The following is a 15635-nucleotide window of genomic DNA, read 5'->3' as shown; positions in this document are numbered from 1 at the left end:
ATTTATTAATACCATTTTGCCACCAATATTATTTGATATTCATTCATATAAACATCTCTCTTGCCTCTCAACTCTAATTCTGGAAATATATATAAGATGGCTATCCATTAAAACATTTGTGAACCTAGTACTAAGATTTGTGCAGTAAACTGATATGATAAGCATGTTTTGGGACCATATGAACTGCCTACCTTTGGGGAAAAAGTAATGTGCTGTATAAATTTATCTCCTAATTCTTCATCAGTTTATTAGTGAAATCTCTCTCCGGGTTTTTGATGTCCTAGTTTACTGCACTGTATCCAATTTTAAAATGCCTGAGGGGAGTCAGGCTTGTATTCAATATAGAAAATAAATAAATAAATGAAATGAAATCATTATTAAAGAATTGGGCAGATATACCCAGAAGGCAATAAACAATAAAGCTATCTCAATAGGAAACCAATAAGCTTTAATGAAGGGTTAGGAAATCTCATGCCCTCTAGATGTTGGGGATTTGAATAATTCCTCCCCATGCCATTGCCACAGTTGAGATTGATAGGAGTTGGAATCCTGCAACTTTTGGGGAACAGTAAAGAAACATTTTCAAAAGATGTTTCCTAGGGAAAAAATAATGGTGAGAATTATGTAGCAGCCTTCACTGAATTGGCTTAATAGATTTGGGTTGTTTTTGTTGCCCATGTGTCATAGACAAAGTTGGTGACAAGTACTGTTCCTCATTCTTAAATAACTCTCCCACCATCTGTATTTCACATGCAGGCTGTGACTGTGCCATAAATGGAAATTAAAATGCAGCTGCACTTCTGAGTGGGTTTGCCTGAAAGCCAACTCCATCAAAATCAGGGATGAGTCCAACATCTGACTTGCCAATAGCAGCTTTACTCTAGTGGGCTAGTCACTCTTTCTTTTTAAAAGCCTAACATATTTCATAAAGGTTATAGAAATAAAATTGGACTCGGTAGGGGAAGGGTGAGTTACAAGTGGAACAGGTCTTTGCCCACGATGCAAGTTAGCTGATGGTGTTATCTATAGAAAGGTGCCCATCCATTTGGAAAGTGTTGTCTAGAGCTCCAAATATTGATTTTCAGTAAGAAGAATATGTACCTTTATGTGTGCTTTTATAAGATATGGTTCATTTACTGTTATTCTGTATCATATTAAAATATTTATAGTAGGTTTATTATGTCCCATTTTTGGACTTTCCTCATATAGGCCAAAACATGTGTTATTTAAAGGTATAAACAGTTTATCATCAATTAGCACACAAAGTTTGCCTACTTTTTGTTGCCTACTTATATATATGTGCCTTTCAGTATTCTCTTTTTGAGGATTTTTAGGAGTCCGGGGCCCAACATGTAACATACTTCCTGGTGTTCTGAAGATGTCAGGGGTTGCACAAGATACAAACCTTTCTCCTGCAATGTACAGTGTGATTCAGATCTAATGCCAGAATGCAGTCTGCCTTCTTGCTAGTTATTCCAAAGACAGAAAATACAAATAACTAGTCCTAACATTTTGAAGCAGAATCATCCATCTCTTAACCTTAGAAATGGATGACAACAGCCAGTTTTGTTTTGGCAGTGTTGCACTTTCCTCTTAGATGTTTCCAGATCAGATTGCAGCCTTGAGGCTCTTGGTATCAAATTCTAGGCATTTATCTTTAAATTGTAGCTAAAAATATGACAAGACAGGGTTTTATTACTCCTTCCCACCCACTAAGCCTAGACTAGAAATGAATAGATGCCCATTCTTTTTGTATCTGAAGAACATAATTGTTATGATATACATAGTATGATGTATTTAAAAGTATCTTCTCTTTGAAGTAGCTTTTCCATCCTTTTGCTGATTTGACCCTTTGGGAGGGTCAAATGTGCCTCCCTTGTTTAATTTCTACTCCATCTAATTTCAGCTTCTGCCCAAACCAGCGACTACCCACAAGTCACGATGGCAACCAAGCAACCTCCCCCTCTGATGAAGAAGCACAGCCAGACAGACCTCGTGAGCCGACTGAAGACACGGAAGATCCTAGGCGTTGGCGGGGAGGATGATGATGGTGAAGTTCATAGATCAAAGGTAATAGAGACTCTGGTCTTCAAAAAAACTACTCTCTCCTGGCTATGGCTCAGGAAGGAGGCAGCTTTGTATTATGAAATGGTGGCAGGTGGGATTACCACCTAGGAAAGAGGTGACCATTTGATATTGGCACAAATGTACCAACTGTTGGTGAAGAAGTAGAAGATTGGATTAGGACAGTTTTCCAAGCGTATTCTAATCTAACTCCCAGCCAGCACAGTCAATGATAAGAGATTCTGGAAATTGACTAAAAATGTTTAGTTGGGCACAAATTGAGAATCACTAGGCTAGCAGTTTCCAGACTCATTCTGGCCCTAAATCAAATTCCTTCTCACCAACTCTTCTATAGAAAAACCTATACTTTCAGAATGAGTTGTGCAGAAACGAACAAGATGAGACCACACAAGAAAAAACATTTTGAACTATGTCAGAAGTGCCAGCAAAGCTTGAGTAACTTTGGCAATAAAACAGTTTGTATTTCTGAATGCTATTTTCTGACAAAACTAAATCACGATATTGGGAGATACACACATTGTGTGTGTGTCTTCAAGCTGTTTGGTGACTTATAGGGACCTCATGAATTTCATAGGGCTGTCTTAGGCAAGGATTACTCAGAGATGGTTTTGCCAGTCCTTACTCTGAAATACAGCTTATAACACCTGGTATTCATTGATGATCTCCCATCCAAGAACTAATCAGGGTTACCCTGTTAAGCTTCCAAGATCAGAGAGGATCTGGAGTCTTTAGGGGATTTATGCATAGGCACGCACATTCGTTTTCCCCAATACACTGACCTGTTGGAATGACTTGTGCATGTGTCTGTATAAGCATTGGCATCACCAGCACTTTATGCTCCCTCCTCATCAATGATTTCAGAGAAAGAAAGAGGCATGCAAATGATCTAAAGAGCTAATGGATCTGAGACCCTCCGTATGACACTGATGTCCACTCCGATCAGTATCAGCCAATACGCTTAGATGGAAGTTGGTGTCCAAGAACATCTAGAGGTGCATAACTTTCTTATTCCTCATTCAAAGACATTAAGCAGTCCTGGCAAGCATCCTCTGAAAATGTGGCCTGGAAAGAAATTTAGTTTTCAGTGGAGAGCAGCTTTCATACCCCGAAATTGCTCTTGCACAGAGCTTTCTCAAGGACCTTATGTGTATCTTATTTTATCAGTGTCTGTAATGTCTGCAGTTGAAATTGATCTTCTGTGCTTGAGATTATTAGGCTTATTAATCAAGGAAGGACAGTCAACAATTAGGAAAAGGATAGTGCGATTGCAGAGAGTGAGAGGGAAAATGATGGGATTCAGTAGATGATTGCAGGACTACTTTTTCACCTGAGGAAAGGCTTTTCTCTGGGAAGGCAGAACCAGGGGGATGTGTACTTGAAATCTTGGCAGCCTTGCTGACTAATGACACATAAGCTCCAAGGTGACTGAAAATATGTTTCAATGCTTAATGTATTGTAAAATCAACATATCAAAACTAATGTCAGAGGGAAGGGTCAGCATGATGAGACTGGAGGAGCAGAATGACAAAAACGTTAATGTCAGAGAGCAGACATAGTTAAATCTAGAAAATACTATATCTGTGTAACAGCAGCAAAGGCTGGGACTGTGGATCATTTCGGAGTCACAGCAGCAGAATAGTAGAATTATCTGTAATCGCTGTGTTCCTCAGTCTTTGGCTCACCTTAGTTTATAATCTCTGCTGAATTCAAGCCAATTGCACAAGCCATCTCCCCCACATAAACATAGAGGTGTCGGGAATCTGAATTAATTGCAAAGAATGTATAAACTGAGACGATAGCTTCACAGCTGTGGGTGGAATTATTAGGCCTATGGGGGTGGCTGCTCAGAGCTGCTGTTCTCACCTCATTAGAGACTTGCCTTTGGAAGTGTTAGAAAGACCTATAGTTTTGCCCTCTCCCTTCTGTTTTCCCCCAGGACTTAGTGCTGGTGTCTCTGCATTATGCACACTTTCTTCAGTCTTGCTGTCATATGTTGACTTCTCCCCCGACTCTTTAAAAACCATCTCTTTTTCCGCTCTGGATGTCTTTCATATGTGCTGTGTTTATTTCACAAAAAAACTGTGGTTCAAAAATGTCCAGCATCCAAATGTTTTCTGACAGAATAAAAATTGCATAGGCCTTAAGTTAGCAACTAACATATTGTCTTGAATGTTTGAGTCCTGTGTCCTTTGTTTGGAGGCAGGGCTTGTTCTCAGGCACTTCACACACAAGACATAAGTATAATATAGATACTAACTGATATAATGTATCTTTATATTATATTATAACTGATATAATACAGTAGAGTCTCACTTATCCAACACATTTTTGTAGTCAATGTTTTCAATATATTATGATATTTTGGTGCTAAATTCATAAATACAGTAATTGCAACATAACATAACTACGTATTGAACTACTTTTTCTGTCAAATTTGTTGTATAACATGATGTTTTGGTGCTTAACTTGTAAAATCATAACCTAATTTGATTTTAATAGGCTTTTCTTTAATCTCTCCTTATTATCCAACATATTCGCTTATCCAACATTCTGCTGGCCCGTTTATGTTGGATAAGCGAGACTCTACTGTATACCTTTATATTATGAGTGGGAGGGAGCCAGCCTACTAAGCAGGCACTCTCCAGGAGCTGCTTAGAAGCCCTCCCGCCATATTCAGTGGGCGGACCTTACCATCCCTGGCCGCCACCTGGCCAGTCAGCTTCTCACAGCGACTTCTCTCAGCTCTCCACTGAACCATTGCCAGCCAACATTTCAGGTCCCCAGTGAGCCATCACCTCACCACCAACTCCAGTCCCCTCACGATTGGCGGCCTAGTGCTTGAAAAGGTTGGGTCATTCAAGGAACATCCTTCCCCACCCCTCTGCCTTACTGGTGGCTGTGTCACCCCAACCTGACTGCTCCCCATGGCATTCTCCATTGGGGCTTCCTCACCACCCTTAGACAGGCGGTTGCTGCAAACTCACGCCTACTCCATTGTAGGCCTCCATGGCCTGGATGAGATGCAGTTTAGACTGTTGGTGTATATCATCTACGCTTCTGGAACAATGGGGAGAGGGAGGTTGAATTTGTCTTCTTAATCTGCCAGTGGATACCATCGCCACCTCTGGTGTGATGATTTTTTTTGGGGGGGGGGGCTTTGTTCTGGTTTTGTTTTGTCTTAGCTGCAAGCGGATACCATCTAAGCCTTTGGAGTTATGGAAAGGGGGGTTGTTTTTTATTTTATTTTAAGCTGTCAATATATACCAACTATACCTTTGGAGCAGTAGGGAGAGGGAGATTGAGTTTGTTTTCTAAAGCTACGAGTGGACACCATCTATGCCTCTAGTGCGGTGTGGGGGGTTGTTTTGTTTTGTTCTGTCTAATTTGCCAGCATCTATGCCCTCACAGTGGTGGGAGGGGAGGTTGCTTTGTTTTAAGCTGTTAGTGTATACCATCTACACCTCTGGAGTGTTGATGAGAGGGTGAGGGGTTGCATTTGATTAAACTAGATTTGAACTGATGGTTAACAGTGTGTATTATAATATCTTACCACTCATCTCACTAGCACTTTACAACCGTTCTTACCTAAGGGACTGGTTTGTGCAATCCCTTATAATTGGGACCTATATTTTATTAGCATTTTATGTGTTGGCCTTTATTTAATGACGTCCCCTTACAACAATGATTGCTGACATTACTGTACTTTGATCAACTTGGAATATGATTTGTCATCATTTTACCTTTACCTTTATCGGTATTTTGTTGTTTCTAGGCATTGAATGTTTGCCTTTGTGTTGTGCATACTGGAATCCTCCCTGAGTCCCCTTGCGGTGATAGGGCAGAATACAAATAAAGTATTATTATTATTATTATTATTATTATTATTATTATTATCATCTTTATTTTCCTCGAATGTCTAGGAATAGCTGGCACATATCATTTCCAAACCACGATGCTTAGGATAGGGTCAGAAAGCCATGGGAATGATATAAAATCAGTGTAGATGTGTAGTGTAGATCTACTCATAGTTCCTGATTCTGGGTGCAGTATACACATGCAGGCTTGTTATCTTCTAATGATCCAGGGATCGACATAACCAGATGTTGCTGAATATTTATCAGTTGCTGAATCACTTCAAGGGGAACAATGTGAGAGTATTCCATGGACACCATGGATTGTCAAAAAGACAAATGAATCTGTTTAAGAGAGAATCAAGTCTGAATCCATACTAGAGGCCAAAATGTTTAAGTGGAGATTATCATATTTTGGACATAGCATGAGATGACATTGGAAAAGACTAGGAAAAGAGTAAGAGAGCACCACAGGTGAATTGTTTTAGTCAAAGAAAACATAGCCCTGAGTTTGCAAAACCAGAGCAGGATAGTCAATCCTAGAGGCTTCTCATTCTTAAGTCTACTTAAGTCAAAGTCAGCTTGAGAGAAAATGTAAACAATAGATTGTCATGTAAGTCTTCCTAGGTCAAAGCTTGGGTTATGTTTTATCCCTTATGTAAACAGTGTGGTTCTGGCTGGTGTAAACAAGTATCCTGGGTTGTACAAGTGTATCCAATTCTGTCAGATTTTATTATTATCAGTAGAGAGAGTCCCACATAGAGCGATATCAGTGGTTAGACTGCTGACAAAACACTTTTAGCATGCCAGAGAAGTGCAGAATTAAATGAGATTGGATGTACAACACTATCTGGTGAAACTGGCATTGTTTTCCTGGGCCTCTTGTCAGATTCATTTGTGCAGACCACAGAAAAAAGGCTCGGCAGTTTCAGCTCTCTTGTTTGCAGATTTCTGTGACCACATCAAGAACATGCAACTACTTTGGCACAGGAATGAATAATGTTGATATGTGTGTGTCTCAAAATAATTTATAGTGCTGTTATTTTGTGTCTTGCAATGTTAATACCCAGATTAGGTTTTAGTAGTTTATGGATGCCGGCTATTTTTGTGTCTGGTTTTGACCATTTTGTCGTTGGATATATACCCAGGGTAGGTATCTGCCCTTCCCAATCTCTTCCTCCTATCCACTCTTTCCCTTGATGTCTTTTCGTTTCTCTCCAAACTCCCTATTTTGAAAGTAGGGTTTTAAAAAATAAAATTCAAGTGGTCTAGCACAAGGGAGTTTTTGTAAAAGAAAATCAGTTGCTCTAGTGGTGAAGTAGAACCACAGAAAAATATTAAGGGAAAGGAGGAAGGAGGATATTAGCTTTACCTGGTAGGAAGCTGTAAATTCTCAAATAGAACATGGAAACACAAAGTTTTAACACCTGTATACCTCGCCAGTGCAAACCGAAGGTATTGAAACAAACAAGGTGGATCTTAATATTTTGTGGAACATGGATGTGGAGTTTTAAAATATATCAGGACATTTCCTGCCTACCAAAGAATGAGAAAGTTGCTGTAATTGATGGGAATGAACAGGAAATACATATACTCCCCAAAATAAATCTGGTGAATAAGGCAATGAAAAGTGCTGTGTCCAGTCCAACTATGTTTGTCCAGTCTGGATGAGACCATGTTCCATCAGTTTAAGCTTGTCATCTTCCTTTGTAACCTATTAAATATATTTGAAGTATGGTGTTGTGACTGCGCCTTCGGGGATTATGGTTGATGGTAATGGAATTCGAAGAGGAAGAAAAAACCCTCGTGATGAGGGTTCACTGGAGGAGTTGCGCAGGAAGCGTCTTAGAGAGTTATATGGGGGATCTTCTGAGGAAGATTCTGATGGGGAGATGGATGCTGAGGAACAGGTGGTGGCTGGGGAAGCGGGCACTGAATGGGCACAGCCACCGGAGATGTATGGGGATTTGGGGCCTATGGATACTTCTGAACCTGGGGTTTCTGCAGGAGCTGATCCCAATTGGGATGCTTGGAGAAGGGAGGATGGTTCTTTAAGTGTTCATGGAGCTAAGTGTGGGCAGGATGATTGGGACTCCGACGAATTGCTAGGTACTCCAGATCCACGAGCTCTAGCTGTGTGGAGTTCAGACTCTGAGTAGATTTGGGACACCTGGTGTTTGGGTGTGAGTGTTTGGTCACCCAGGAGGAAGGGGAATAAAATGGGAATGTTTGGCCACTGCACTTTGCGTGTGGCAAGGTGTTGCTGAGGCGCCATTGGGATCTCTGTGTTTCCATGAAGACTGGACCTGGACTATGATTTGAACCTGCTGTTATCACCTAGCTTGGCTCTCGCTGTGTCTTATTGTGGACCTGTTTTGGATGACTGTACCCTCTTCAGACCTTGGATCGGAATTTGACCTTGCTACTGCCTTTGCCCTGTGATTGATGACTACTTTCGGCTTTTGACTCCTGGCTTGCTCTTTGGACACCGCTGTTATCTCCTGACCTGACCTTGGAATCCCGGACGACGTCTTTTCACCATCCTTTTGGAGCCTTCGGCTTTATCCACATTGTGGAAGCAGTCTACTGCATTCTTGGTTTGTTTGTTTGTTTCCTGACCAATTTGGTGTTTTCTTTTGGGAACTGTTCCTTTGAAAACTACAGAGCCGGCTGGCAGGGCTTGGACTCAGAAAGTGCAGTTTGCACTAAGTTTGTTTAGCTTGGTTTTTACCTGCTTGTGTTGCTGAATTATATTTTTGTTTGAACTGCCCTTGTAGCACTGATAGTGAAGTGTTTCAAGGTTTTTTCTGTGTTAACATTACTTTTTGGCTTATCTGCGGAATAAACTCTATTTTTGTTCGCTAATTGGCGTCTGACTCTTGACATATGGTAACCTTGAAATCTGCTAAAAGGAATTGAGAAATTGGAAATGCTGTGTGTTTACTCCATATCTTTCATCTATGTAGACAGAAATAACATTAAGGACAAATTTGACTGGACAAACAACACAAAGGAAACAGTTTTTAAGAAAAAAATACTCTTTGTGCTGGTTTTGCTGCTGATTGCAATCTTTGTGGCCTTTTTAAAAAACAAAAACAAAGAAACATACAATGATGTTTGAATTTAAGATCCTCAGAGTCTTGGAAGAAATCTGTAAAGGAAAAGGAAGAAAAATAGAAGAGAACATAGTTACTCCCTAGAATTAGCTGACTATGTTGATTCATCAGTGAATGAATGTTACTTTAATAGGGTCCTTAGAGGGAAACTTCTAAGGCCAATGTTTATGAGGGTTTTTTCTCAAGTCAGTATGCTTACAGAAAATATGCCAAACACAATTCTTATGGGAAAAGTCAAAATACCAGTTGTCAGAGGGAGAAACTATCACTGTGCTCTTTTTGTTCTGTCAAATCCATATCCGGAGTTTGCCAGGATGAGAGTAACGTAATTGCCTCACCATGTGTTGTGTATGCAGACTGCCAGAAAGGAAAGATCAGGGACATGAATTTTTATCATGCAGATCTGCCCACCATTGTCCAGGTCTAATCCAGTACTGTTCACAACAGTTTGCAATACTCTACTGTTGGGCTTTAGTAATTTTTCTCGAAAGCTGTTTTTGGGGGTTTTCCTTACAACTTTGATAAAGCTGTGGCATGGGGACCCTTATCTACATGGAACTCTCATTGCTCCTGCATGAACCCTGCTGGTTACCGACAGTTTTTTAAAATATTAATAGACTGACCTTTTTGTCACTGAAACCTGGCAGTTGCTTAGCAACATATTTATAACGACGCCTGGTGAGTGACTTTTGAACTGGTACATAGTATTTCTGTTGCCACCAAGAGTAGATGTGCAACAACCTTTTCTAAAATTGGCTCTACTTGTTAATAAAAATTCCCAAGTTTAATGATGTGAGTCAGTCTTCAGTGAGGGAAAAGAAATCTCTGCACATAAGAATGTAAGAGCTTGCAAAAGTTCTAGAAAGAAATCAGCTGTAAAAGGAACCATTGGCAAAAGAAAATAGCCAGAATTGCCTTGATTTATCCCTAAACATTAGAATTATTTTAATGATGTCCAAATGTAAGGAGTGGCATTGGCTGACTGTTCTGGGTTTATTCTGGATATGTGGAAATTTATGTCATTGTATGAGTGCAATGTATATTCCTATCTCTCTTTTAGTGAGGTCAGTGGCAGTGTGTATGGCTTTCCTGCTTTCCTCTTTATCTTCACAGCATTCCCATGAGATACGTCCTGCAGCAGGGGATGGAGCAGCTCAGAGTCACACACTCAGTTTCATGATTTCCAGTCCAATACTCTCAACCACTACACCATACCAGTTCTCAAACCTAGTTGCATATCAGTCACACACTGAAGCAAATGCATTTCTACCAGCATTTGGTGAAAGGCAAAATGCACCAAAGTTGTGATCCCTGCAATATGATGCATGCTGCAGTCTGAAGAGAAGCCTTGTCAGAAACCAGTCTTTTCTTTTGTTCTGTGTCAGATAATGCCTACCTCCCCTGTTTACTCCTTGGGGTGCAAATGCTTCTCTCTCAAACATCACAAGCATCTCCCAGACATCACAATGCATCGTCTTGCCCCCTCCATGTACCATGAGGAGGGGAGCTAGAGGGAGGGCTGCCATTTCTTTTCTTTCCTCTTTTTCCTGTCACTAGCACCTCTTGCCAGTTTTCCAGTTTCCTTTGTGTCAACTTACCCAGTGCAGGAAATAACAATGAATGGCGTGTGTACAAACTGGGTTTCTCCCCCCAGCTGGCAGGGCTAAGCAGGAGATGGGCAGGAAGCAACCAAGGCTGTTTAAATCCCCTTTGTTCTCACTTCCTTTGTTCTCACTTCCTTTCCTGTGACTTGTACCTTGGTTGTTGATGTCCCCAAAAAGAGATTTTTTGTCAGTGTAGTAGTGCTCTGTGTAGCAAGGCACAAAACTCTTCACCTTTAAAGCATGTTAGTGATAACACAAAAAATCCCAACCATATCTAGGTAACTTTTTTAAAGCCAACTAAAAGTCACTGGTCTTTTTATTTAAATGAAGGATGCATATTCCCTTTCGTAGAGTTATTCCATCTTACTCTTTCACTTCCTTGCTCAGGCGTAAGCATTCACATAAGTGTCATATATTTACAAAACCACCTTACAATGCGAAATCCAGAGCTGACCCATTCCATTATTAAGACCAGCCAAAATGTCATAGAGCATCAGAGTTCCCCATAATTCTTCATCAGGTCACATTATTAAAAAATGTAGATAATGTAAGAAGAAACAGGAAAGTCCAAAGACTAGGTAAGATCTTGTGGTAATGATGTGACATTATGTTGTGACTGCGCCTTCGGGGATTATGGTTGATGGGGATGGAATTCGAAGAGGAAGAAAAAACCCTCGTGATGAGGGTTCACTGGAGGAGTTGCGCAGGAAGCGACTTAGAGAGCTATATGGGGGATCTTCTGAGGAAGATTCAGATGGGGAGATGGATGCTGAGGAACAGGTGGTGGCTGGGGAAGCGGGCACTGAATGGGCACAGCCACCGGAGATGTCTGGGGATTTGGGGTCTATGGATACTTCTGAACCTGGGGTTTCTGCAGGAGCTGATCCCAATTGGGATGCTTGGAGAAGGGAGGATGGTTCTTTAAGTGTTCATGGGGCTAAGTGTGGGCAGGATGATTGGGACTCCGACGAATTGCTAGGTACTCCAGATCCACGAGCTCTAGCTGTGTGGAGCTCAGACTCTGAGTAGATTTGGGACACCTGGTGTTTGGGTGTGAGTGTTTGGTCACCCAGGAGGAAGGGGAATAAAATGGGAATGTTTGGCCACTGCACTTTGCGTGTGGCAAGGTGTTGCTGAGGCGCCATTGGGATCTCTGTGAAGACTGGACTTGGACTATGATTTGAATCTGCTGTTATCACCTAGCTTGGCTCTCGCTGTGTCTTATCGTGGACCTGTTTTGGATGACTGCACCCTCTTCAGACCTTGGATCGGAATTTGACCTTGCTACTGCCTTCGCCCTGTGATTGATGACTACTATCGGCTTTTGACTCCTGGCTTGCTCTTTGGACACCGCTGTTATCTCCTGACCTGACCTTGGAATCCCGGACGACGTCTTTTCACCATCCTTTTGGAGCCTTCGGCTTTATCCACATTGTGGAAGCAGTCTACTGCATTCTTAGTTTGTTTGTTTGTTTCCTGACCAATTTGGTGTTTTCTTTTGGGAACTGTTCCTTTGAAAACTACAGAGCCGGCTGGCAGGGCTTGGACTCAGAAAGTGCAGTTTGCACTAAGTTTGTTTAGTTTTGTTTTTATCTGCTTGTGTTGCTGAATTATATTTTTGTTTGAACTGCTCTTGAAGCACTGATAGTGAAGTGTTTCAAGGTTTTTTCTGTGTTAACATTACTTTTTGGCTTATCTGCTGAATAAACTCTATTTTTGTTCGCTAATTGGCGTCTGACTCTTGACACATTAGTTACCTAAACTGACAAAGCACATGCAGCCAACTCTTCTTTGTCCTGCTTCCAGCATTATAGTCATTGGCATTTCCTTGCACACAAGGCTTTTTCATTTTTTATGAAAAAAGAGCCAAGCCTGTATATGATTAAAGAATTTAGCCTATTTTCTGGAAACCTGCCTGCACCTGCCTGCCCTTGGGATGGTTCACCTTTCTTTATCAGCCAGTTTTTCTCTCAAAGCAGTTCAATTCCCAATATAGTATTTCCAGGAAAGGTTCTGTGACAAATTATGTCCATTCCATTCAATCTAGTTTTTGGTTGAAAGTGCTGTTAAAGGAACTGGACACTACCCCCCAAAATATGGTAGTTTCAGCACTTTCAATAGCTTCTTTAGAAGTAGGACTAAAACCTGAAATAGATTTACCAGTTCAGTGAAATATGAGCTATCAACAGTATCCTAAAGGCACCTGATCTCATCTGATCTTGGAAGCTAAGCATATTCAACCCTGGTTTGTACTTGGATGGGAAACCACTGAGAAATACCAGGTGCTGTAGGCTATATTTCAGAGGAAGAACTTGGCAAAGTTCTTTCTGAATATGTAAAAGGAAGGTGGGATATAAATAAATGATTAATGATTATGTATAATTGGCAAATAATATTAAAATGGATGTAGTCCATTAAAATAAATGGAAATGGTGTTACTTTATGTATATTGCATGATTATGTTTTTGCATGTATTTCTCTTATCCAACTCACTATGCCCCAGTAATGAGAGGCAAAACAAATTATGCACAGATTTATATATATATATATATATGTGTGTGTGTGTGTGTGTGTGTGTGTGTGTGTTTCAAATGAATACTGCAAACAATCTGTTCAGGCAATATGGGACCCAATCATCCTTCCACTTATGCCAGTTTGATTATTCATGGATTTAAGTGTTCCTTCTAGGAATCTCTAGGTCCTCCAGTGCAACTCTGTGGTCAACTTCTGTTGGAGGACATAGAGGATCCTAGAAAGAACCCCCTCTCTAAAAATCTGTAGGTCCTGCAGTACAATCTGATGGAAGTTTGCCATAATTATTCCTAGAATTTATTTACCCTAGAGAACTCTCAGGGGTTTTTTTTAAGCAGTGTTATTATTTGAAGTTTTTCACTTTTGCTGGGTTTTGTGCCCATAACCACAATGTGAAGTGCTGACTATATTCCCCTTCTAGGTATTTAAACATACAATAATAAACCAAGGTTTCCCACCAGTATCTGAAAATAACACTGTGGCTATATGTGCCCATTACAAATAAGCATGATGATGATGATGATGTTTCAAGGTGTGACTGCTGACTAGATGTAGACAACTTGCTCTCTATGGACTTGGACTCAACAATCCAGTAAGTACTTAAGTAGCTATCATTTCACCTTGCAGGTAGTCATCATCATTGTATCCCTTTGCTGCTGAGCAAGAGGAGCTATGAAGTGCAAGGAACCAGATATGTGTTGTGGCTTGTGCAATTCTAAACATTTTTTCCATTTCATTTCTCTTCTCAGATAGTGTTTTTGCAGACTGGCTGTGAGTCAGTTTCCTCACTTTTCTCATTTGAATTTCAGATCAGTCAAGTCCTAGGCAATGAAATTAAATTTGCTGTGAGGGAACCTTTGGGACTCAGGTAAGTTTCCAGGTAGAGAATTGACCAAACAACACTATTATAGGGCTATTATTCCACTTTAACTACTATGGCAACTTCCTGTGGGATTCTGAGGTGTGTGTTTAGGGAGGCTCAAGATCTCTCTGACTGAGAATTTTGAATATCCTATCCTTAGATGTAAATCCCAGGATTCCATAGGATGTTCCCATGACAGTTGAAGTGGAATAATAGTGCGATAACACTATAGTGTGATAGGAACCTAAGGGCTAAGACAAGGAATGACCCACAATGTGGTCTCTGAACTTCTAATATATTCCCTAAAGTCTTCTTCAAATTAACTTTTCCAGTTTGGTAGTTTATGCTGACTATGAGAATGGTGAAAACATAAATGGAGAACTTGCCCAATTTTACATGATGTGTGCGCAAATCTCTAGAAATTGGAAGGCTAAATTATATAGGGGCTGCATGGCCTGCCCAACATGGGCAGAGGCTTAAGTCAAGCTGCTACCTTCCATTGAGGACTTAAAAGAACTTTTGAGAGGAGGTATCTGATGTGGGCAAACTGAGATTTTTTTTATCACCAGCGTCCCAGGGACCGGTGCTATATTTGTTGTTATTGACTACAATTATCTCTTTCTTTCCTGGAAACTCATCAGTGAGTAATTAACCAATGGCTTGGGAAAAAATACCATTCCAGGAACCATTACTTGAGTAGTATTGCCTTAGAGGGCACTGGGGTCAGTTTCACATATTCTCAAAACCCTGGCCCTTTTTAGATCCAGGAGAGAGAGAGAGACCCCTCTCTGATAAATTTTTACTAAGAAAATTTTGTGATAGGTTTGCCCTAAGATTGCCGTAAATCGAAAATAGCTTGAAGGCACACAAAAACCACAACAACAATGATCCAGAAGGTTACTTGCGGCTCAAAGAAGGGCCTCTTTTCACCTAAAATGTCTTGGGGAAATAAAATGGAATTGTTTTCCATGACACTAGAGGGCATTTGCATGGTAGTTTCCCATCTTTAAAATAATTTCTTGATGGGCCACACAAAAACGCCAGATGGCTGGATATGTCCCATGGGCCATGCTTTCTCCATCCCTGGGTAGAAAGGAAAGGAACCTCAACTGACAACAATAATAGACCTCCCAGTCTAGGATGTGAAATACTTTCTATACATATCCTGGTTTAGAAATTAGCCTTCCACAAGGAATCCCAGGGTGTTCTATGCAACATTTTAAGATAACAGGGGGTGAGTGGAATTACCTAAGTTAATTAGGAAAATAAGAGCTATAAAATCTCTTCAACTAGCAAAATGGCAATATTCATTTAAACAAACAATATAACGTCCTTCAAGTAGAATTTGAAATGCTTGAGCGAAAAGGAGCCTTTTAGCATGGCACACTGTGCTTGGAAGCAAGTAAAGTGAGTAGCAATCCCACCTACTTTGGAAAAAATAATTCCAAAGCTGTAACATGGAGGACCCTTCATAAGTGTATGTGTTTGTCTTTCAGATGGGTAGATCACTTATTGCTTATTCTGACCTAGTTGGATAGGATCATAGAAGGCTAAGATGATACATCAAGCCTATCCAAATAACAGC

General features: G+C 40.5%; 1 protein-coding gene across 3 annotated transcripts in view; it reads left to right on the top strand.

Annotated features, from left to right (window-relative positions):
• tp53i11 (tumor protein p53 inducible protein 11) overlaps positions 1-15635 on the top strand; it is a 70465-nt gene that overhangs the window by 45118 nt on the left and 9712 nt on the right. For all 3 annotated transcript variants that reach the window (XM_062967925.1, XM_003214627.4, XM_008105513.3), the window contains 2 exons: positions 1907-2070; positions 13998-14056. In XM_062967925.1, coding sequence (XP_062823995.1) covers positions 1942-2070; positions 13998-14056 — 188 coding nt within the window. In that variant the 5' untranslated portion in view covers positions 1907-1941. The remainder of the gene's footprint in view (positions 1-1906; positions 2071-13997; positions 14057-15635) is intronic.

Source organism: Anolis carolinensis, chromosome 1 (assembly GCF_035594765.1).
Source record: "Anolis carolinensis isolate JA03-04 chromosome 1, rAnoCar3.1.pri, whole genome shotgun sequence".
NCBI classification, from domain to species: domain Eukaryota; kingdom Metazoa; phylum Chordata; class Lepidosauria; order Squamata; family Dactyloidae; genus Anolis; species Anolis carolinensis.
Note: the sequence above shows the minus strand (reverse complement) of the source record. Positions and strands in the feature narration are given on the sequence as shown.